This window comes from Moschus berezovskii, chromosome 3 (genome assembly GCF_049115385.1).
Source record: "Moschus berezovskii isolate FMDL1 chromosome 3, NW_MosBer_1.0, whole genome shotgun sequence".
Taxonomy (NCBI): Eukaryota; Metazoa; Chordata; class Mammalia; order Artiodactyla; family Moschidae; genus Moschus; species Moschus berezovskii.
Genome location: NC_142462.1, coordinates 112,630,921 through 112,656,751, shown reverse-complemented (window position 1 = coordinate 112,656,751; position 25,831 = coordinate 112,630,921). Strand labels below are relative to the sequence as shown.

Genomic DNA, 25,831 nt, shown 5'->3' with positions numbered 1-25,831 from the left:
ATGATAAGGTCCCTCAAACATTCATGAGAAGTATGACTTCCTTTTCTTGTCTCTTAACTCTCCATCAAGTTCAATACTTAGTAGTAGATAACCAAATATCTATAGGAAATCCGTATTAAGCCACAAAGCACTTAAGGGTTCAAGCTAAAAATAAGGAACAGGGAAGTATATGCTTATTGTATATGCATTGTAATTATATAAGAAAAACATCCATTTTAAAATATATATATGTGTGTATATATATATATATATAAAGTGCATAGGAGTAAAATGACATGAAGGCTCAGATTTGCTTTAAAATATTTCACAACAAAACTGGAACAGGGAGGACAAATGAAGAAAGATGGCAATATCTACAAGGCTGTTGTATCTGGGGTTATTATTTGGGTGTTCATACTATTAACTTTTGTTTTGTTTATGTTTAAAAGGTCTTAGAATAAAAATGAGCTTATAAAATATATAAGGTGTTTCTTTAAGTCTTGTCCAAAAGCTTACTTCTTTGTGATGCATCAAATTAGAGAGAACTATTTGCAAAGTTCATGGTCTCCTGTTAATAAACACTTCACATTTCCCTCAGTGAGGAATATGTTGTCTGGTTGGTTCCTACCATGCACCTTATAAGGCCCACACTTAGTCCGAGGCCCATGACAGAGTGCTGGCACCACTGCGTGGGAGCTCCCACCCTGTGTTCACAACTGGGAGATAACAGACTGCTTGGGCCTGTGTCTACAATTTATCCTTACTTAGGGGCAACAGATACCATCCTCACTTCGCATCTTAGTATTTCACAGAAGCTGGGGGTACAAGGAAACAGAAAGACAGATAATTAGAGCAAATAAAAGGGTTAATGATGGGAAAGAGAAGACCCAAGGAACTGTAGATGGACATTACACACAGAGGAACAACAAAAAAGAAGAAATGAGGGAGAGAAAGGAAAAACAACAGCAAACCGGAAATAAAATGACTAGAGGACACAGGGCAGAAAAATAGGAGGAAAAGAAAACACCGGAATGGGCGAGAGGCTGGAAGCAACAGAAGAGGAAAGAGGAGATACATAGAAAGGGCTCAACAAATAAATATCAGTAAATCTGTTCTGTACTGTGAACCTGCTGCAGATATATTCTTGGAAGTATTATGAAGTGATTTTAAAGATTAAGCAAGTAGTTCAGTTGGAGAGTAAATGTTCTAAAATATCTTACATAGGCAAGACCAAGACACATTTCTCTTACCTTGACGAAGATAGTAGATCACTAAGTTTAGCCTAGCTTCAGGAATGACATCAACCAGGGGAGGCAAAACCTGCAAAGCCCCCTCTCCTCCTCGGAAAACTACCTAAAGACAGAAGAACTATTATTATGGCAGTAAATATTAGTATGTTTATTGGTGGAAATACATACGGAGCTGACACAACAGTTACTCTTTGAAGGGACAAATATATTTTTGAAGCTTTCTCTATACACACATGACCTTGACCTTATTAAAAAAACCAGGCATCCTAGGGACTTCCCTGGCAGTCCAGTGGTTAAGACTCTGTGCTTCAAATGTAGGGGCAACGGATTTGATCCCTGTTTGGGGCGCTAAGTCCCACGTGCTTCACGGCCAGAAAAAAAAAAGTCATCCTAAATGTAAGAAATAGAATAAAGGCATGGCCCTATTGCATAATTTCCTTCTCTCCTCATAAGAACTATCCGTCCCGTTCCATCGCTCAGTCGTGTCCGACTCTTTGCGACCCCATGGACTGTAGGCTTCTCCGTCCATGGCATTCTCCAGGCAAGAATACTGGAGTGGGTTACCGTTTCCTTCTCCAGGGGATCTTCCCGACCCAGGGATCGAACCCAGGTCTCCAGCACTGGAGGCAGATGCTTTAACCTCTGAGCCACCAGGGAAGCCCCATACAAACTCTTAAAGTACCCAATAATTAATGAAACTTTTTTCTAGACAGATATTCTACATTAAAAACTCCATGAAGGAATTTATGAAATCCTTCTGAGATTATTTCCTCATCTCTAAATGGCACTAGTAATGTCCACCTTTCACAGTTATCATTAAGGATAAAATAAGTTAAAGTGGGCTACATACATGGTGTATCGTACATTATATTTTGTTTCATTAAAATATTAGTAAATATTCATTAACACCTACTATATGCCTGGTATTGTAATACCAGGACTACATCAGGAAAAAGTTATTCTCCTGTCTATGACTTATAGTATAGTTATACTATACTATACAGTCCTGTCCATAGTATATAGTCTATACTCAAACGGGGAGAGACCTTCAAAGAGCAAACTTAAGTACGCTGTCATATGATAATAAAAGCTACAGAGAACAGCTAAAACAAAAACACCATCTGTGAAAGGACAGTTTTACATGCTGTTTTGTACCCAGAGCCTAGCACAGTATCTGACATATAGTAAATTATTTCACAAATAAATATACAGAAATCAAGGCAATCAGGTATAAACTACCTAATCTCTTCTTTCTATGTCAAAATATCCACCTGGCCATTTTTTTTGGTTCTTCTTAACTAAAATGCTCCCTTCCCTTGCCAAGATTAACTCCTACAATTGTCTTCTTTAATGTCATGATTTCAACTCCATTTGGATTTTGTTTCTGCAGTGATATTCTATTTCATTAACCCTGGTCCCACTTCTCAACTTTAAATATGCACAAAGGTTTCTACTCTCTTGAAAAACCTTCACTTCACTTGGTGCCGCTGTTCCCTCTGAACAGCATCGTACTTTTTCTCCTTTTTTCAATGCCACGCTTGAAAACTAAGTGGTTTGCTGTTTTAACTTCTTCTCTTCCTCTCCTTCAGTTCAGTTGCTCAGTCGTGTCCGACTCTCTGCGACCCCATGAATCACAGCACGCCAGGCCTCCCTGTCCATCACCAACTCCCAGAGTTCACTCAAACTCATGTCCACAGAGTCGGTGATGCCATCCAGCCACCTCATTCTCGATCGTCCCCGTCTCCTCCCACCCCCAACCTTCCCAGCATCAGAGTCTTTTCCAGTGAGTCAACTCATCACGTGAGGTGGCCAAAGTATTGGAGTTTCAGCTTCAGCATCAGTCCTTCCAATGAACACCCAGGACTGATCTCCTTTAGAATGGACTGTTTGGATCTCCTTGCAGTCCAAGGGACTCTCAAGAGTCTTCCCACAGTTCAAAACCATCAGTTCTTCGGCAAGCAGCTTTCTTCACAGTCCAACTCTCACATCCATACATGACCACGGGAAACTTGGTGCTGCTCTCTGCACGCTAATAAACCCATTCTACAAGTCACAAATATCAACCACTTTGACCAAACTCAATAGACTTGCCTCTCTTCTTGCTCCATGACATATCTGCAGTTTTGACACTGGTGGCCATAGCATGACAATAAAAGCACTATTTACTAAATGCTTACTATATGCTGCATACTGCCTGAGGTACTTTACATATATTACCTCATTTCATCTTCACAAGGAAATAAGGTAGGTGCTGTGATTTCCTCTATTCTACATAAGAGAACATAGAGACTCACCAGTGTTTAGTGACTTACCCAAAGTTACAAAGTTAGTATACAGTGTACTTGATTTTGACATCAGGTCTGACTGCAAAAGCTGATGTCAGTAACAATTTATACTGCTTAATATTTTTTCAGGTTTTGTCTTAAACTATAAAATTAATCTCTATTTACTAGAAAAAAAACTTACATATAGTATTACAGCAGGCAAAAGGAAAATGACCACTTTCTCACTTTTCTTTTTAATCGCACCCTCCAGGTATAATTCCCATCACTAGCTAATATGCGCCTTCCAGTTCTATGTATATATAAAGGTTCTTTACTCTGGCTGTATATTATACCCACTTGGAAAACTTTTAAGAAAAGTATTGATAGTTGAACCTTAGCCCAACCATTCAATAAAAATCTTACATATTAATATCTTAAAAAATCTCCTGGGTGATTAAAATGTGTAATTGTAATGACATTACAACTTCCGTGGTGGCTTCTCTGGTGGCTCAGACGGTAAAGAGTCCACTACAATGCAGGAGACCTGGGTTCAATCCCTGGATTGGGAAGATCCCCGGGAGGAAGGCATGGCAACTCACTCCAGGATTCTTGCCTGGAGAATCCTCATGGACAGAGGAGCCTGGCAGGCTACAGTCCACAGGGTTGCAAAGAGTCAGACATGACTGAGCGACTAAGCACAGCACAACACAATGACATTACAGTCAGAAGCAACCTACATGTCCATCAACAGATGAGATGCATGGACAAAGAAGATGTGGTCTGTATATACAATGGAATATTGCTCAGCCATAAAAAATAATGAAATTTTGCCATTTGCAACATGGATGGACCTGGAGGGCATTATGCTAAGTGAAATAAGTCGAACAGAGAGACAAATAGTGCTTGATGTCACTTATATGTGGAATTTAAAAAAAATGCAACACACCAGTGAATAGAACAGAAAAGAAGCAGAGAGACTCACAGATAGAGAACGAACTAGTGGTTACCCGAGGGGAGGGCAGTATGTGAGGGGTGGGGGAAATACAGACTATTGGGTGTAAGATAGGATATAAAGATGTATTTGTACAACACAGAGCACATAGCTGATATTTTGCAATAACTGTAAATGGAGTATAACCTTTAAAAATTATATAAAAATTAGAAAACTTTTATAAAATGACTGTTGACCATTGAACAATGGTGAGGGGGATTGTTTAAGGGCGCTGACTCTCCACACAGTTGAAAATGCAAATATGATTTACAGTCAGCCACCCACATGCAGGGTTCCTCCATACACAAGGATTCAACCCACCTCAGATGGTACAGTATTGATGACTGAGAAAAATCTGTGTATGAGTGGACCCATGCATTTCAAACCTGTGCTGCAGGAGGGGTCTTACATTATATAGGTGTTTTCTCTTGCCTGCCCTTTTTTGAGTTATTTTCTTATTCTCCTCTTTCAGCCCCTTAAATTCAAACACTCTCTTGGAACCATATTTCTCTTTTTTTAACCTTTTCTTCAGCTATTTACTCTTATGAAAACTCCTAAATCTTAATCTCTTAATCTTCCAGTCTTAATCTCTTTCCAAGTTTAGTTTCCAGACTACTCTAACATATCATATTCTCTACAAAAATTAATCTGGCTTTAATTTATAGACTAAATTAGAAGTGAAAAGTTTAGAGGCAGAAGCTCATAATGCAAAATAACCTCAGAAAATTGTGTGATGGAGGCCTGAGTTAGAGAAGGAATGGAAGAAATAGAAGACACTGCCAACGAAGAATTAATAGGATTAAGTGACTGAGTATCAGAAATAAAGGGGGAGAGAGAGTCTAAACCAGCTACGGTTTTCAGCATTGGTACTGGGAGACTTGGGCTTCCCTGGTGGCTCAGAGGTAAAGCGTCTGCCTCCAATGCAGGAGACCTGGGTTCGATCCCTGGGTCGGGAAGATCCCCTGGAGAAGGAAATGGTAACCCACTCCAGTATTCTTGCCTGGAGAATCCCATGGACTGAGAAGCCTGGTTAGGCTACAGTTCACGGGGTCGCAAAGAGTCGGACACGACTGAGCGACGGAACGGAACTGGGAGACTTAGTGCTAACGAAGGTGCAGAGAAATCAGAACGAAAAGGTGTAGTTATTATTACTGCCACATTCACATGAGGAATCTGAAACTCAACAATACTGAGTAATTTGCTCAGTCTCCCCAGGTGTCTGAGTTGAATACCGCTGCTCTGCGCCCACTTTACTGCTGAGTCAATTGAATCAAACTTGGAACTTCATCTGAATCTTTTTTTTTTAGCAACTATCCCAGTGCAAATTTTCTGTTCAGTAAATTCAGTCTGCTCACATACGTCTTCATTCATCCATGTCCTTGCCACAAGTGAACCCTTTAAATCCAAGTCATTCTTCAAAGACCAGCTCAAGTTTTACTTTCATCAGAAAGTAAAGGATTTTCACTTTCATCAGAAAGTAAAGGACATGTTCCTTTGTCTTTGCCAACAAAATGAACACTTGAATCTCACTGCCTCACACTTCTTTCTAAATGTTAAGTATGTGTTACTGCCTTCCCAGTAAGGAAAGAACACGGTATCTTAAACTCATTCTCTCTCCTCCACAACAAGAAAGAGTTCACTTGGAGTAGAGAAATACTTGTTGAGATATCTCCTTTCATTCATCTTCCCAACCACTGTGATGTACTCAAAATAGGGTAGGCCTCAAATTGGCAAGACTGGAAACTCTTATTCACCAGATTGTGCCTGATGAGCTCTTTAGCAAATTCAAAGGAAGAAGAAGCGTTGTCCATCAAGCTTTTCAGTTCTGCCTGAAATTAAAAAAAGGAAAGGTTTATGAAAATGACAAGTGTATAGTTCTTACATCACCTGTAAGAATTACAAAGTTTTATAGCTTACAAAGAATTTAACATGCTGCTTCCTTTGTTCTGCAGGGCTCTGAGAAATAATCAATGTAATTATTATTCTCCTCAGTTTACAGATGAGAACCTGAGGCTTATAAACATTAAATGAATGAACCTCTAAGCAGCAAATCTGAAACTGGTGAACCCAAGTCTGAAGACTCCTAGAGCTAGTCTTTCCTTTCAGGTGATAAACTTTTAACAACTAAGGTTGGTTATTTTTCTTTATTTAACATTTTAAATTAATTAACTTATTTATTTATTACTTATTATTTTTTACTGCACTGGGTCTTTACCGCTACACGTGGGCTTTCTGTAGTTGTGGTGAGAGGGGGCTACTCCTCATTGAAGTGTGTAGGCTTCCCTTGTTGCAGAGCATGGGGTTGAGGTACTTGGGCATCAGTAGCTGCAATGCTCGGGTTCAGTAGTTCAGTAGTTGTGGTCAAAGGCTCTAGAGCTTGGGCTCGGTAGGTATGGCGCGCACAGGCTTTAGTTGCTCAATGGCAGGCAGAATCTTTCTGGACCAGGGATTGAACTTGTGTCTCCTACATTAGCAGTCTGATTGTTAACCACTGTAACACAAGGGAAGTTCACTAAGGTTGATTCTTCAATCTGACCATTCCACCTGTGTCCTGAATTTTCCTATACTGTCTTCCTGCTGAATTGACCTTTATTTACATGATGCAATTAATGTACCTTCTCCCCTCTATGTTACTATTAGAACTATCAGATCGCTTTTGTCTTATCCTGCTTCTTTAACTTCCCCTAGAGCAAATGGTCAGCCATTTCTACAGTGTCTTTAGTAATGTCCAAGGCTTATTTATCCACTTTCTCAGATTTCTGCTATTCCCTCTTGCCAGTCTATAATTTTGACTAATTCTCACCTTCTTTTTCTACCTCCATCAGTGGATACCTAAGATTTTCTGGATAAAATAATTAAATTCTTGACTGTTCTCACTAAGCACTACAAACTTGTTCTACCTGATGTCATATGGGAATGCACACCTATTTAGCAACCTTTTACTAATCTCCTCTTGTCTACAGCAAGAATTCCAAAGTTCTGGGTAATATTAGGCTAGTTCAGCAGTTTTCAAGCTTTTTTATCTCAAGATCCTTTTTAAACCTTAAAAATTACTAAGGATCCCAAAGAGTTTTTGTTTATGTGGGTTACAGCCATCCATATATATTGTATTAGAAATTAAAACAGAAATTTAAAGTATTCAATTAATCAAAGTACTAATAAACTTACTACACATTAACACAAATAACATATTTTTCATTAAAAAGAAAACTGTATTTACCAATACAAAAAATTAGTGACAAGAATGGTACTGTTATCTATGTTTGCGAGTCTCTTCAATGTCTGCCTTAACAGATGACAGCTTGATTGGCATATCTGTGCCTGCAATCAATCTATTTTGAAATCATGCTGTCTCTGGAAAACTTCACTGCACACTCAAAAGTGAATGAAAGTGAAAAGACAAAATCTTAGTATTATGAGGCTAGCTTTGATCTCAGACAGGGCCAGCCAGGATGAAAGGTGAGGCAAGTGAGATGTGCAGGGCACAAAATTTAAAGCAGCACTCACTGCACATGAAAAGATGCTCAACATCATTCTAGCTATCAGGAAAACACAAATCAAAATTACAGTGAGATTCCACTCCACACCCACTGGGATGGCTAGAATAAAAAAGACAGATAATAACAACTGTTGGTAAGGATGTAGAAAAATTGAAACTTGAAACTCTTACACACATTTCTAATGGGAATGGAAACTGGTGCAGCTACTTTGGAAAATAGTCTGAAGGTTCCTCAATTAAATATAGCCACCATATGACCCAGGAATTCCATTTCTAGGTATATGCCCAAGAGAAATGAAACATATTCAAAACATGCCCCAAAACATGTATATACATGTTTACAGCAGCATTATTCATAATATGAAGAATGTAGAAACAATCCAAATATCCATCTCTGATAATTGGAAAAATACAAAGTGGTATATCCATACAATGGAATATTATTTGGTGATAAAAATGAATGAAATACTGAAACATGCTATAACACGATGAACTTCATAGACATTAAGCTAAAGTAAAACAGGCCAAACATAAAAGATTATATATTATTAATATATGACTCATTTTTAGAGGAAATATCCAAAACACACAAATCTATAGAAACAGAAAGTGGATTAGTAGCTGTTTTGGGGTTGGCAGGATGGGGGTTGATAGCTATAGATTATGGAGTTTCCTTTTGAAGTAATGGAAATGTTTTAGAATTGACAGTGGTGGGAATTCCCTGGCAGTCCAGTGGTTAGGACTCAGCACTTTCACTGCCAAAGGTGTAGGATCAATCCTTGGTTAGGGAAGTTAGATCCTGCAAGCTTCATAGTGTAGTCAAAAATAGGAGGGAAAAAGTGTTTAAAAATAAAATGAATAAAATTTACTGTGGTGAAGATTAAACACTGTGGTGAATACACTAAAACCCACAGAATTGTATATTTTAAAAGGGTGACTACATGGAACGTTAGTTATACCTCAATAAAGCTGTTAAAACATAGAGGTATGAATAGAAGACATAGATCATCTTATTTTAGAGTTAAAATGACTAGTCTAAAAGTACAAAAACATGATAGAAATCATGTAAGAAATATTCCTCATAATATACATGCTTTCACATTCAAATTTTCTGTGTCCTATATTTAAAATGAAAATCCCTTATGATTATACAGTGGAGATGACAACTAGGTTCAAGGGATTAGATCTGGTAGACAGTGTCTGAAGAACAATGGATGGAGGTTTATACATTGTACAGGAGGTAGTGACCAAAACCATCCCAAAGAAAAAGAAATGAAAGTAGGCAAAGTGGTTGTCTGAGGAGACTTTACAAATACCTGAGAAAAGAAGAGAAGCAAAAGGCAAAGGAGAAAGGGAAAGATATACTCAACTGAATGCAGACCTCCAGAAAATAGCAAGAAGAGATAAGAAAGCCTTCTTTAGTGAATAATGCAAACAAATAGAGGAAACAATAGAATGAAAAAGACTAGAGATCTCTTCAAACAAACTGGAGATAACAGGGGAACATTTCATGCAAAGATGGGCACAATAAAGGACAGAAATGGCAAGGAATCACAGAAGTAGAAGAGATTAAGAAGATGTGGCAAGAACACATAGAAGAACTGAACGAGAAAGGTCTTAATGACCCAGGTAACCACAGTGGTGTAGTCATTCACCTAGAGCCAGACATCCTGGAGTGTGAAGTTAAGTGGGCCTTAGGAAGCATTACTATGAACAAAGCTAGTGGAGGTGATGGAATTCCAGCTGAGCTATTTCAAATCCTAAAAGAAGATGCTGTTAAAGTGTTTCACTCAATGTGCTAGCAAATTTGGAAAACTCAGTAGTGGCCACAGGACTGGAAAAGGTCAGTTTTCATTCCAATCCCAAAGAAAGGCAATGCCAAAGAATGTTCAAATTACCATACCATTGCACTCATTTCACACGCTAGCAAGACTATGCTCACAATCCGTCAAGCTAGGCTTCAGCAGCAGATGAACTGAGAACCTCCATATGTTCAAGCTTAGAAAACGCAGAGGAACCAGAGATCAAATTGCCAACATATGCTGGATCATAGAAAAAAGCATGGGAATTCCAAAAAAACATCTATTTCTCCTTCATTGCTAAAGGCTTTGGCTGTGTGTATCACAACACACTGTGGAAAATTCTTAAAGAGATGGGAATACCAGACTGCCTTAACCTGCCTCCTGAGAAACCTGTATGCAAGACAAGAAGCAACAGTTACAACTGGACATGGAACAAAGGACTGGTTCAAAATTGGGAAAGGAGTACGTCAATGCTGTATATTGTCACCCTGCTTATTTAACTTATATGCAGAGTACATCATGTGAAATGCTGGGCTGGATGAAGCATAAGCTGGAATCAAGATTGCTGGGAGAAGTAGCAATAACCTCAGATATGCAGATGATACCAATTGAATAGCAGAAAGCAAAGGGGAACTACAGAGCCTCTTGATAAAGGTGAAAGAGGAAGGTGAAAAAGCTGGCTTAAAATTCAGCATTCAAAAAATGAAGATATGGCATCCGGTCCCATCATTTCATGGCGGATAGATGGGGAAAAGTGGAAACAGTGACAGTTTATTTTTTTGGGCTCCAAAATCACTGTGGATGGTGACTGCAGCCACCAAATTAAAAGATGCTTGCTCCTTGGAAGAAAAGCTATGACACACCTAGACAGAGTATTAAAAAGCAGAAATATCACTTTGCCAACAAAGGTTCGCATAGTCAAAGCTATGGTTTTTCCAGTAGTCATATACAGATGTGAGAGTTGGACCATAAAGAAGGCTGAGCATCGAAAAATTGATGCTTTCAAACTGTGGAGCAGGAGATGACTCTTGAGAGTCCCCTGGACAGCAAGGAGATGAAACCAGTCAATCCTAAAGGAAATCAACCATGAATGTTCATGGAAGGAGTGATGCTGACGCTCCAATTCTTTGGCCACCCAATGGGAAGAGCTGACTCTTTGGAAAAGACCCTGATGATGGAAAAGTCTGAGAACAAGAGGAGAAGAGGGCAACAGAGAAGAGATGGTTGGATGGCATCACTGGCTCATGGACATGAGTTGGAGCAAGCTCCAAGAGTTGGTGATAAACAGAGAAGCCTGAAGTACTGCAGTTCATGGAGTCCCAAAGAGTCAGACAGGACTGAATGACTCAACAACAACAATTATATTTAAAACATGTATTAGGGTTTTAGGGTTTTGTCTTTTCAATCTAACTTATCAATCTTTGTCACTAATTGAGAAACAAAACCTTTTAGATATAATTACAGATAATTTGGATTTGTAAAAGGCAAACCAATAAGCTTTTAGAATATCAGAGAACAAAATTTGGGCTAGGAAATTTTTTTAAACAAAATACAAAAAGCACTAAACATAAAGAAAAAGATAAATCTGACTATGTTTCAGTCTATAAAATCTTTTATAATTGCTCAGTTCACTATCTACTATGCATATAAAGTTAAGGACTTTATATACATTACAAAAACCTACAATAATTCAGTACTGTTATTTTGCATACTGTGTACTGAAACCACACAGCTAGTAACCTAAGACTGGAATTTGTATAAAATTTCTTTATCCTCTGAAACTATTCCTTCCTTTCACAAGCATCCTATACTCACTGCTTCTATTTCTTCATCATCTATTTGTCTTTCTTCTGCCATATCCCTTAGGACATTTCTCAGTCCAAGAGGTTACTCATTCACTCCTTATCTCCTTGACATCTAGCTTTAACACTCAATAATAATGATACCCTAATCAGCATAGGAAATACCAGTTATGAAATCCAATGGGTTTTTCTTAATCTTCATCTTTATGGACCTGTTTTGAACCTCCTCCTTTTTTTAAACATGACTCGCCCTTAATCTGTTAGTCATATTTTAAATTTCTCATTCAACCATTACTTCATTGGCATCAACTTTGTATATACATTGTGCCAGGTCCTGGGATATAAATGTCACAAGGCTCAACCCTCAATAAGCTTATCTAGATTAAAGATAATTATAGCAGGTTCATGAGGCCTTGCTCCAGTAGGATCCACCACCATCTGGACCCTAAGGGCCCCCATGCAGCTCAGTGCCATGGCTCTGTGCTACCCCATGACCATGGGCGTCAGCAAGGCCTACAAGATGACTAAGAATGTGAGCCAACAGAGCTACAGCCACTGTTATTGTGGGCACCTCACCAAGAACAAGCCTCATGATCTGAGAGGTCTGCAGCTTCACCCCTTAGGAGTGGCAAGCCATGGAGCTGCTCAAGGTCTCTGAAAGCAGGGCCTCAAGTTCATCAAGAAAAGGGTGGGGACACACATCCATGCCAAGAAGAAGGGAGAGGAGCTGAGTAATGTCCTGGTAGTCACGAGGAAAGTCACAGCCAAGGACAGAGCTCCTTCCTCTCTGTGAATAATAAAACTTGTTCAGAAAAAAAAAGGTAATTAGGCAACTACCAAACAATAAGCATGATTTTATATATAGATATAAAATCATATATAATAGCCATATTATTACCAATTATTTTTTGTTAAGATATAATAACCATATTGTTTGATTTTATATATATATATATATATATATATACATATATATATAACATGTTTGTTATTTGGTAGCTGTATTATTACATATATATGTGTATATATACATATATATGGGAAGGAAATGGCAACCCACTCCAGTGTTCTTGCCTGGAGAATCCCAGGGCAGCTCCTGTTGGGCTGCCGTCTATGGGATTGCACAGAGTCGGACACGACTGAAGTGACTTAGCAGCAGCAGCAGCATACATATATATAAGTTATATAAATATATATATATATAAGTTAAGAACAGAGAAGAAGAATGCACACCTAAATTTGCATTAAATTTCCTGGTTAAGTCTATGGCCTTTATTTTTTGTTTTGTTTCTTTTTTTTTAATTTATTTTTTAGTTGAAGGATAATTGCTTTACAGAATTTTGTTGTTTTCTGTCAAACATCAACATGAATCAGCCATCTAGGGGCTTTAGAGATCTGAATTTCTCACTTGTTAGTTGTATAACTTTGGGCAACCTGTTCAAAAGACTCTAAGAATTGAATGAATCATTACATGATATTGCATGCATACTATAGAAGAGCAGACTGCTTTGGTGTTTGGGGAAAGAATGAATTATACAATATAAAGCCCATTATAAAAGATACTAGAGGAAAGCTTGCTTTTAAAAGGTTTAATAAAACTATCATAAGTAAAAACAAACTATATCCTATTGCTGTCAAAAAAAAAGAAAGCTCCTTAGAGTACGTTTGTTACAGTTATCTACTGCTAGAGAACATTATACAATCAATATGGAATCTGCATGGGCACAATTTCAAATGAAAAAGCATGCTTTTAGTGAACAAGAAGTACAATTTGCTGTCCTGAGTTGGATAGCATTAGATCTAGAACATATTGGTTAGCCATGTCACCCATTCCAGACTATGGAAAGAACATGTGCAGACAAAATATAAGCATTTAGTAGGTTGGATCTTATGCCAAAATTGGCAAAGCCCCCAAGACTGACTCAATATAGAAAGACAAAAATATACTTCTTTTATTTATTTTAACCAAAACTCTAATTAAAGATCAAATTGCAAATCCAGTTTACTATTAAACTGCTGATGCTGGGAACTAGTCAATTAGGCAAGGACTTTAGCTGAAATGAGGATATCCAAGAATGTATTTTATTTCATACATAAAGCAACCGTTCCATTGCATACTAAGCAATTTAATTGTAGGCATTTCTTTTGCCTCAAGTGAGCACCTTATCAACACAAGCCATGAAAAGCGAACCTGAGCAAATGTTAAGGATATGTGTTCTCTATCCACCAGGTGATAAATGCTGTTTCACTCACCAACTCAATCTGCTGTTAGTGTAAAGTATATTAATAGTGCTTCCTGCTATTACACAATAAATTCTGCTTTGATATAGTAGTTAATTTTCTAGTTTCAATTTCTTCCTTCCTCCCCCTATTCTGGACTTCCCAGGTGGTGCAGTGGTAAAGAATCCGCCTGCTAATGAAGGAGGCACAGTAGATGCAGGTTTGATCCCTGGGTTGGCTCCCCACTGGAGGAGGAAATGGCAACTCACTCCAATACTCTTGCCTGGAAAATCCCATCGACAGAGGAGTCTGGCGGGCTACAGTCCATGGGGTCACCAAAGAATCAGACATGACTGAGCACAATCATTCCTTACCCTACTCTAGGCTGGTATGATGCCACTTACACTACCTTTTTGGCAGGGTGTTGACATGTAAAGAAATTTTGCATTTAAATTTTGGTGGCTTCTGATATCAACTAAAGTAATGGCCAAGGAAGTAATTTGTACTCATGGACACCCCCTCATAGGGTTAACCTAAACATATCTGTACATAAAGTATATTCAAATATATATACCCGAATCTGTATAGATATAGAACATGCTATCTATAGATCTATTTATATCTATGTTTATATGCACATATATGTGTATACATGTGTTTGTGTGTAGTTTAATAAAATGAGATCATAATATATGGACTCCTGTATACTCTGAGTTTCCAATAAAACAAGACCTATAACAACAAGGAAAAAAAATCAAAAAAAGAAAAAAGAGAGAGCTATATAACTGAATTTATCCACAGGATTGTCAGGGAAACCAAATAATGGATACAAAGTATTCTGCACAGTGCCTATAAGTTAACCACTTTCTAACTACTTATAAAATGCCTCCCACTATTGCTTCTTGGGGTAACCTTGAAGGAGATACTGAAGTATCACTAAGCAGAGAAAGGCACTTCAGGAAACAATGCTGTGTACAAAGCCATGGCAGTATGAGGATATGGATGTGTGAAACAAACTCAGTGCCTCTCTCAAAGACGAGAGGCAAGGAAATTATTTAAGGAGTTGAAACAAGAGGTAAGGAATGCCTGAACTAGAGCAGTGGCAAAGGAGAAGGCACAGAGAAGAGAGAAATCGAGAACAGAAATGATAGGAACTGGTGGAAAATCAGACTGCGGATGAAGGAGAAGAGAGTGGTGTATACTCTAGGTTTCTGATTACATGTTGATGACTCTGAGCCACAAACATATTTCAGAGAAAGAAGCAGAAGTATTTGGTTTTTAACATATTTAAGGTAATGTAAGCCATAGATGAAGATCATCTACAGTATATCAGAGGCACACAGAGAATTCAGAAGTCAATATTCTTTTTTAGAATATCTGGTAAATATAAATATTTATACAGTTGGGTTCTTATAGAATCACACTGGCAATAACAAAGGGATATTAATCAAGAGTAACAGATAATAGTTTTATGAATAACCCGGGAAGTATAGGGTAATTCAAACTGGAATTAAGTGAATTAAGAACAAATTTCATCACTACCTCAGCGGCTTTGCCGTTGTAAAGGCGAAAATGATTACAGGCCTTAAGATTGAGTGCGATGGTGCTATCAGGAATTTGCTGAAGATAAACAGCCAGAACTTCTTGAGACACGTCATAGTAATCCAGCTTGTAGTAACATAGGGCCACGTAAACATTGAGGGCAAGGTATTCCCTATCAGATGAAAAAATTAAGGATTAACAGTTAAGTCTACTTCACAAAAATGTTGTCAAACTACAGACATTTTTAATGGCTCAGCTGGACAATAAGGCAAAGAGGACATTTCTTTTTTTAAAGAAAAAGGCAATATGATCAGTGTAGTCTTTTTCTTTTTGTGTTATAATATTTGAGTGTTTTGATATAAGTAGAGTAAAAGATGACAACTAGAGGAGAAAGGGAAAAAGTTCAACTACTACCTGTTCATGTTAAAAAAAAAAAACCAACAAAACTAATATAATCAGTAATGAAGTATAAATGCAAATGAGCTGACACCATACTGAAGATGGACAGATAAGGCAAGTAGATTTGATGGCTGAGAATGGGAACAGATGGGAGACTATGACAGTAAAGCAAAAGGAGGGAGAAGGGAGATGGATGAGATATTTTGGGATGCAGAAGAGAGACCAAGTAGTCAGCGATAAAGTTGGAATACTAGTTCTTTAGAACAGTTTGTTTCTAATTTTGTCAGCAAATTACCTTCAATATAACTACAACACTGAAATTGATACACCTAGACCATGCATTTTCAACAGGTGTGATATCACCCCCAAAGGGGTGAAAATTGGTTCTTATGGAGAGATGAAACATATTTATTTTATATATATACATACATACAGATATACATACAGTACATATACATATACCTGTATACAGATATACATACAGTACATAACCAAATACACAATATACCTGTGGTACTGAAACCTAATGGGAGGGCAATTAGGAGGGGGAAAGACAATCTAGACAATAAGGAGTCTAGACAAATAAGGAGTTCTTAATCTCACCAGATTGTTAGCTAAACAGATGTGAACACACGGTGCTATTAGAACCAAAGTACACTAGGTCCTCAGCCAAACTGGGTACAGAAGCAAGTAACAAAACGAGAGTTCAAGGAGGCGTAACAGGACACACACCTGTTATCTAGCAGTATTCGCTTGTAAATATCAATAGCTTCTTGGTAGTGAGATCGCATATAGTGGATTGAGGCCAAACTGAGTTGATCTTCTGTGATATCCTGAAGATTCTGATGGAAGTTCATCAATTTCTTCTCATCATTAAACTAAAATTGTAAGAGAAAAAAAGACACAAAAGTTCATGTTAGAGTATGGTTGGAGAAATCAACACTCATGTAACAAACTTAACTCCCCCTTCCTTCAGCCACTTGCCCCCGTTCTCTCCATTTCTCTTCAGCTCCCAGTCTTCTTTCTCTCTCCTTCAGACAAAGAATAAAATAGTCTCTCGAGGCAGAGTCTTAGTCTTTAGTTACAACTCATTAATTACTTGACCCCCCTCTTCTTACTTTTGTTTCTTTTCTAGTTCTTTCTTTATATCTTCTCCCTCCCTTTTTATTTTCTATGTTTCTATCCTTTTTATATGATGTTTATAAGAGAGACATTTAAAATAGGACATAGAAAAGTAGAGAATGAACGGATATAAAAAGATGTAGTAGGCAACCACTAACCAAAAGAGAGCTGATAGAGCTACACAGACATGACAAAGTAGTGTTTACACGAAGAGAGAGTTTTAGAGATAAAAATAGACGTTTCATAATGATAGCGATAAATGTCTCCATTCACTAGATGGACACAACAATTCTATATCTGTATGCACTTAATGAGAGTCTACAAAACATGTAAAGCAAAAATTGAAAGAACTAAACAAAGATAATTACAGCATGAAATTTTTGAATACACCAAGAATAATTATTTTCAAATACTACCTATTGATAAACTTTCTGTAAAATAATTTAGCACTATCAATTAACAGCTTTAAATTTTTATTGTTCATACTCGATAACTTAATATATCTATTTCTAGGATGTTAGAATTACATTTTTATAATTAAAAATAAAACCAATCTTGAAGCCAAATAACTAGGAAATGCTGAATGAATTGTGGCACATGCATATGATGGATTGTTATTTAAAAAGGATGCGTTTGAAGACTTATGACTCAGGGATACAACTCATAATTTAAAGGTAAGTTGTAGAATACAAGAGTATATATTTAACATAAATCCCATTCTGCAAAACAAATGAACAAAAATACAAATATGCATATAAAAAATAATTATCCCTAAAGGGATATGCCCAAAGGTTGAAATATAGTTAATTTTAAATATGGTAGATGTTTGAACAAACTCCGGGAGATAGTGAAGAAAAGGGAAGCCTGACATGCTACAGTCCATGGAGTCACAAAGAGTCAGACATGACTTAGTGACAGAACGACAACAACATCTTTTTATTGCATATTTATATTTTGATTACTAGAATGTGTGATTTTATAATATGAAAAAGTATTAAGAAATAATTTTATGATGATGATCAAAATTATTGCCATAAGGCAGCAATTCAGAAAAGTATGTTTTTATTTTCAGGAGTCAGGACAAGTCATCTTTGCTTCTGTTTCCTAAGAGACAACAAGGTGGTGGAAACAAACTAATCATAAAAGACTACTGCTTAAGAAGAACTAAAATCTAACATCTCTGAATAAATTACCAGGGTAAAAAACATTAATGGGGGAGAAAAATCCTACAAAATTAATACCTGTATTCTACTTGCTCTAAACATATCATTAACAAGAATTTTTACTTAATTCTCTTTCACCCATGATGGTAACAAGAAAGAAAGAGAAAAATATTTTTAAAACAAAAGTTTTCATTTATGTCAATTAAAAAATAAAAACAAAATTTTACATTAAACAAAAAAAAGTGTGAAATAAGCACAGAAATACCTTGTGAGCCAAGTGGAAGAGGAGGCGGTTTTGAAGTCGGCTTTTTGGAGCTGAGGAAAAAAATCCAAGGTGCTTAATTAAAGATCTCAATTGTCTTTGGCACTTCGTCCCTTGTAGGAGTGACATGAGACTCACATAAGGATATTCCCAAATCCTTGCCCATGGGATCCTGCTATGTCTCTGCTATAACATATATTATTTCAGTCTAGTCCTACTTCAGTAGAAGGAACATCACCAAGAACCAGAAGGAAAACACTCTAGGGTTCTGCTCGTGCCCACACTGGTTCTTCCTGGCTCTGTTGTGGTAAAGCACAGCCTCCACTCTTCACAGTGCCAGCAGCAGCCCATCCTGTGTAGTTCACACATGGAACCAAACACAGGAAGTGGTCATATCAGTACATATAGGAATCCAGTGTTGTCAATTCCTTCTGAATTCTTCTTTCCATAGTTACACTGCCATGTTTTCCTAAATGGGGCTTCTCAGGTGCCTCAGTGGTAAAGTATCTGCCTGTCATTGCAGGAGACACAGGTTTGATCCCTGGGTCATGAAGATCCCCTGGAGAAAGGAAGGGCAACCCACTCCAATATCCTTGCCCAGAAAATCCCATAGACAGAGGAGCCCAGTGGGCTATAGTCCATGGGGTTGCAAAGAGTCAGACACAACTGAGAACACTTCCATGCATTTTTCTAAATACTAGCCTATTCTCCACAGATCTTCTGGCATGATAATCTGCCATCTAAGAGGTAGCCAAGCAAAAAGGTTAACATCTTTTAAATTCCAGATCCCCTTTGTGCTCTTGGAGAATCTTCCTAATTCTGGACATTCAATATTATTAATCTATCTCTTTACAACAAAAAGTCATACTTCAATGTTAAAAAAGAAAAAATATATACGGAAAGAGAGATAGGTACCTTGATCACCTTACAAGTATCTAACTGTTCTACGCACAAAGTCTCGAAACATGAGATAAATAACTGAATTGGGAAAAACTACATCAGTAAATTGAAACAACTTGGGTACAAATCAAGAGATTTTCCATGACCTTGAACTGGAATTCTATCTAAATATGTATGTGCCAGTTAATTCTCTAAGAATTCTACCCTGGAATACACTCGTCACTCACGTATTTCCTAACAAACATTCTTTTGCCCACTTTCTCTATTTTTCTTTGATTTTAATTTGATTCATACTCTAATTATTCTTAATCTTTCCTCCCATATTTCCATTTTGCCCTACACTTATTTGCAAATTTGAATTCACTTCTCCTAAGATGACTGACTTCATAAGTCAAACAAAAGGAAAGAAATCTGGATTCTTCAAGCTGAAATTATTAGGCTTCTCATTTAGAAGGAGGGCAAGACGCTATAAAATCCACATTCATGAGAGCCTGAACAACTACACCCAACTCCTACCAACAGCATGAATGTCCCACCACAGGAGGGCCTAAGAAAAGCACCTTGTCTTTTTCTTCTCTCATCCTTCTGCCTTTTGGCTGTAGATTCTGGGGAAGTGAAGTGGGGAGGGTAAGGGTAAGGCACACAGAGATTAACTCTGCCTTTAAAGATAAAGTTGCTAAGATCCAATATGCTTTGAAGAGTAGAGCTTTTCTTTCTTGTTTTTTTTTTTTTAGCTTTCTAATGTCACTTGATTTTTCCTTGAGAAAGGTATTAAGTAAGTTTAAAAATCTCCAAAATGACTCTTAGTGATGAATTTCAGATTTTAAAAGGGTTCATTTACCTTTAAATCCAGCTGCTTCAGCTTGTTTATACATTCCAAGAAAAAAGTAGGTACAGGCTAGGTTCACCCAGACTTCAGGATTGCAATTTTCTTCTTTTGTTGCATTTTCATATTCCTGAAATATACAATAAGCAGTGATTCCTTACAGCAGTAAAGCAATCAATGGGCCATTCCTTTATGTATAATGGAATAGGAATTCTTGATTGGGCAACTTCACATTTAGGAGAATTCTATATGCTCCTTAGGGCTTCCCAGGTGGTGCTAGTGGTAAAGGACCCGCCTGCCAATGCAGATGTAATTTCAGTCCCTGGGTCGGGAAGATCCCCTGGAGGAGGGCATGGCAACCCACTCCAATATTCTTGCCTGGAGAAACCCATGAACAGAGGAGCCTGGTGGGCTACAGTCCACAGAGTCGCAAAGTGTCAGACACGACTGAAGCGACTTACCACATACACACATGTGCTCCTTATATTCTATACCTGTAATATTAAATACTGCAGTTAGGGCTCAAGCCTACCCATGTGGGACTATTGCCCATAGAACCCTACACTTGTTTTTTTTCCCTTCCTTTTTAATACTGACATGGGCTAACAAACTGCAGAAATGAAAAACAACTAAAATATTTTGTTTTTGCTAACTTAAAAAGACATTTAAAAAGATATTAAAAATGCATAGCTTCAGCTAACTTAAAATCCGATAACCTTAATATGCTACAAATTTGATTTCATTCTAATTGTTTTCTGGCTTTGTTTACTTGGTTTTACAATTTAAAAATTTGGTCTTTGAGGGTTTTTCCTTCCGGGTTAAGGACAGTTTCTGAAATTCACTTTGTCAACTACATTTTCCATATACTCTTTTACTATCAGTCTTTACCACATGCCTATTTTCTTTCTTACTCCATTTGAACTACTCTCTCTTCTCCTAAATCTTTCACAAATGCCACCAGCTTCTATTCTGCCCTCTTCACATCTTCACTTTTCCTTCACTGATTTTGTTGCTTTTATTCATATCAGTTTCTCATGTGATCTTGGATATTTTTTATTTTAGTAGTGCAGGTTTTTAATATCCTTAAATTACATTTGAGAGTGAGAATATGTAAGAAATGTCAAAACAATTTCATTTATGAGTTAAAAATCATTGACATAAAGCATTTACAATTTTACGTACAGCCATAATTCTTACATTGTAGGGTTTACAATGACCAAAAAAACCCAACTTTGAAAACTATACTTTTAAAAATATAAAAAATAAATAATATACTAAAATATTAAAAAATATAAAGATAAAATATTTCCTATGTCTAAAATTAACCTTGCAAAATAACCATGAAATTTTTTTGAGAAAAGAATCATAAAACTTTTAATCAAAAGGACTTATTTTCCTTCTCCTGAAGATTTCCTTAAGAAAGACTAATATTGATATATTGAACAATCTCATTAGTATATATGTAAAAGGAAAAAGTAAACCCACATTGCTACATATACTTGAACATATATAGAAGATTTCTGAAACAATACACCAAAAAAGATCAAATGTTTACCCCTGTTAACAAATAGGACGGATGAAGGCAGACAGGGTGACTTTTTTCCTTTTTCCTCTGTTCCCTTCTATATTGTTTGAATTTTACCATGAGCGTGTATTATTATAATACAAAACTTAGTAACATTTCAAAACCCTACAGGTACTTAAAAAAAAAACAACTTTTAAACTAACCTCCAAAGCTCTCTTGTAGTCACCCAGGTGAAAAGCACAGTATCCAATCCACAAATTAGTATCCTCTTCTTGTTCCCCAACATGACGTTTGAACTTCACATTAAAATTTCATGAAAAAAAAAAATCATGAATACTTTGAATGGTAAGCCCTTGTTTAAAAAACTATGTTATTAACAAACAATAGGAAATTGCAAATTATGGAAGCAAGATAATCTCAGTTTAATCAAACTGATACCTACAGAACTCAGCACAATTAACTACCTTTCCCTCAAATATTTCACAACTGTTTTTGTGTTTACTGACACCTTACTCCAGGAAGTATCTAAGAGTTATCCTCATAAAAATTTTGGGTGATATATAAGGATCATAAGAACTCTGTGAAATATTTAATGCCAAATAACTGAAGGTTAGAGAAATTACGCAATTTCAAGGCCACACACAGCCAGTAAGTGTGGTGGAAGGGACCACGGAGCCAACTGACTCCAAAGCCCATGTTTTCACCCCCATCCCATGTTCTACTGCATTTAACTTCACACTTCAGACCTGTCCCATGAGCACACACATATAGTTATTCATAGGTTATAACTTTTCACTGAAGACAAGGCATTAAATCATTCTATTACCCTTGAACAAGCTTGCCAGGGCCTATAAGAATTAAAGATTTTAGAAGACCACCTAATCATTTATGTCCATTGTGAAAAAATATTCATGAATTCATCATCCATTGAAAGAAAAGTCCTGTTTTGGAGGAAAGGTGTGAGATCCTGAAGGAGAAGTCTGAATTACCATGAGCTTTTCCTTTTTTTGGCAAAAGGAAATTTTTTTTTTCCACCCTATGTGGTGATAGGTCAAAAACATAGGTGAAAAAGTAAAAGCTAAACAGATCATTGTTGATTTGTAGTGACCTAAATAGGAAGGAAATCTAAAAAACAGTGGAAATATGTATGCATATAACTGATTCACTTTACTGTACAGTAGAAGCTAACACAGCATTGTAAAGCAACTATACTCTAATAAAAATAAGATAAAAATTTTAAAAACCAATCATTTTTATAAAACTTCAGGTGCCTTGACCAGTACAAGATGATCTCTGTTGATCAGTTCAGTTTAGTTTAGTCGCTCAGTCATGTCCAACTCTTTGCGACCCCATGAATCACGGCACGCCAGGCCTCCCTGTCCATCACCAGCTCCCGAAACTCATGTCCATCGAGTTGGTGATGCCATCCATCCATCTCATTCTCTGTCGTCCCTGTCTCCTCCGGCCCCCAATCCCTCCCAGCATCAAAGTCTGATACTTTGTCTAAATAAAAACTTACTCTTGTAGCTAACTCTATAATATTAGAAATTCTCCTTTCACCTGGAGAAGGAAATGGCAACCCACTCCAGTATACTTGCCTGGAAAACCCAATGGACAAAGAAGCCTGGTGGGCTACAGTTCATGGGGTCACAAAGAGTTGGACACAACTGAAGCGACTAAACAATAACAACCTCTCACCAAATACTGTGAATTTGAGTGCAGTGCCTTAAGTCTGAAGAAACTGTTACTTGAGGTCTCCCTGAATTTGCCCCTGGAATTCCCTGGAGCCACAGCAGAGCTCATAGGCCCTTCCTCGTCCCAGACCAGGGCAGTTCCCAATCCCATCCATCATGGCACTTTGGCTACCTAAGAATGAAAGCATAGAGCTGAGTCTCCCTGGACAACTTAAAGGCAGCATGGGATCACACAATAGGAAAGTGTGCTCACTTCCTTAAAGAAAAGAGAGAAGAGAAAAAGAGACTAACAAAAATCACACATGTATCTACCACTTAGCCCACTGATTTACAGAGCTAGAGGGTCCTTCCAAGGCAGCACCTCTGATTTAAAGACAAGAAATCTGACACAAGAAAAGTTTAAGCAATGTGCTCAACACCAGCGCACTAGCAAGAAACACAGGACTTTACATGCAAGACTGAGAAAGATATATAAAGCTGATTAAAACACTTATTGTTGATAGAGTAATATGGCTGTGGTAGTGCTTCAGAGTGGAGAAGGAAACGGTAACCCACTCCAGTATTCTTGCCTGGAGAATCCCATGGATGGAGAAGCCTGGTAGGCTACAGTCCATGGGGTCGCAAAGAGTCGGACACGACTGAGCGACAGAACAGAACAGAACAGTGCTTCAGAGAAATGATTATGGCACAACACAACCAGGCTGTGCTGTCAAAATCCTCCCCTCTTCATTCTTCGGGGCGCCCCTTCATCCTCCTATAACACGTGCTTCCCACAAAACCATATGCCAAAGTGCAGTATCCTTGGACCATCTACATCAGCTCTTAGGCTATTTGCCCAAAATATTGGGTTCCCTGGTGGCTTAGATGGTAAAGAACCTGCCTGCAACTTGGGAGACCCCGGTTCAATCCCTGGATCAGGAGGATCCTGTGGAGAAGGGAATGGCATCCCACTCCAGAATTCTAGCCTGGGAAATCCCATGGACAGAGGAGCCTGATGGGCTATAGTTCATGGGGTCAAAAAGAGTCAGGCATGACTGAGCGACTAACACACACACACACAGGGTAGGAGTCCAGAAATGTACATTTAAACAAGTACCACAAGTGACTCTAATGAGTATTAAAAGTTGAGAACTACTGCCATAGAGATTTGAAATATCTTCTGAAGATACAATATTTCAGACAATAAGCATGAAACATGGTAGAATCATTTAAATTTGATCAAAATGTTATATTAATAGGAATAAATCATAAACTGGTCAGGGGGTGGAATAGGTAATGTGTGAACTGACAGTGTATTAAATGTCCCTCTACATTTTTAGACTGGATTTGCCATCAGTGGAACTAGACATAATTAAAAGTGTCCCTCAAGAAATAAGTCTATCATGCAAAAAAAGAGAGAGAGAAAGAAGTGTATCTTTTTAGTTCATCTCTAGTCAGGTTTATAGTTAACCTGGAATCTGTGCCTGACTAGATTTAGGGAAGTCCCAGAATGCACCCACCTGTTCCATGCATAGCAACCAGCATTCACCCATGCATTCCTCTATATTCTGGTTACTTACGTCCTAAGAAGCAACTTTCTTTGGACATTACCTCCAACAGGGTAATAGCTCCAGTGAAATCCCTTTGTGAAAGTAGCTCCTCTAGTTTTGGAATCTTCCTACCTTTCTTCTTCCTTTTGTCAGTGTGCGGTGGGTCCCCGCCTACAGCAGGTTTGGCCCTTGAAAGCATCTGTGAAAGAAACAACAAAGATAGCTGTATGATCCCAATCCCGTGGTCAATTTTAAACCGAGAGTGACGGCTCCCGGATTCATAAGTCAAGTCCTGAACAACGAAACCCTTGTAAGCCTATTTAAACTCTTTCCGTAACACATATTTTACTAAAAGGTCCATCACCCGGTGCTTGAGCTGAACGAAACCGCTATCCCCTACTTCTTCATCTCCTCCAAAGAGAATGAGGTAAGAGATGCTTTCGCGAGGCTGTTGTCATCTCAGCTTTCCCTTGGTCCACTTCCCACCTCACGCTCAGCTCAGGAGTGGGAAAACGGAGAAACAAGAGGGAAGAAAGCAACGATGTATCTACAGTTGCAGCCCTGTCCCCGGTGGGAAAACGGGGGAGGGCACAGACATCTGCCTCCGCTAACACTCCTAGACTTAAACCAGAAGTGTGCTAGGAATCTCTAATCTCCAGTCCCGGGACCTACTCAGACTTATTCCTCACTATTCAACGCCACTAACCATCTTGGCGCTGGTCCTGTGAACACCCTCTGCAGACAGACAGCAGAAGCCCTGGCTTCTGCGCGCCTCAGCATCCACAAAGCTCGCTTGGTCTCCACGGCAACCCCGCCAGGGGACTGGTCCTTCCCGGAGTAGCGCTCGCCGGAGAACTGGTGCCCTGCGCATCTTGGTTCCCACAGGCTTATCGCTGCAGTTGGGCGTGAAAGGTTTTCTCTCCGCATGAAAGTGTCTTTATCTGTACTGAGAGCGAGAGTTTGTCTGTATTTCTGTGAGTTTATATTAGGAAAAAGCGAATTAAAATGACACGGTTTTTCAAAAACAGGTTTCCCGGGAAAGTCATTTTCAAGGAACCACTT

The 25,831-nt window shown here is 38.0% G+C and overlaps 1 protein-coding gene across 1 annotated transcript in view; it reads right to left on the bottom strand.

Annotated features, from left to right (window-relative positions):
- IFT56 (intraflagellar transport 56) overlaps positions 1-25,577 on the bottom strand; it is a 40,654-nt gene extending 15,077 nt beyond the window's left edge. Inside the window, exons 1-9 of the mRNA XM_055421340.2 lie at positions 25,476-25,577; positions 24,831-24,968; positions 21,750-21,842; positions 20,037-20,151; positions 18,299-18,348; positions 16,481-16,626; positions 15,350-15,521; positions 6,239-6,313; positions 1,230-1,332 (exon numbers count right to left, since the gene is read on the bottom strand). Of these exons, the coding sequence (XP_055277315.1) occupies positions 1,230-1,332; positions 6,239-6,313; positions 15,350-15,521; positions 16,481-16,626; positions 18,299-18,348; positions 20,037-20,151; positions 21,750-21,842; positions 24,831-24,968; positions 25,476-25,478 (895 nt within the window). The 5' untranslated portion in view covers positions 25,479-25,577. The remainder of the gene's footprint in view (positions 1-1,229; positions 1,333-6,238; positions 6,314-15,349; positions 15,522-16,480; positions 16,627-18,298; positions 18,349-20,036; positions 20,152-21,749; positions 21,843-24,830; positions 24,969-25,475) is intronic.
- Positions 25,578-25,831: the final 254 nt, after the last annotated feature.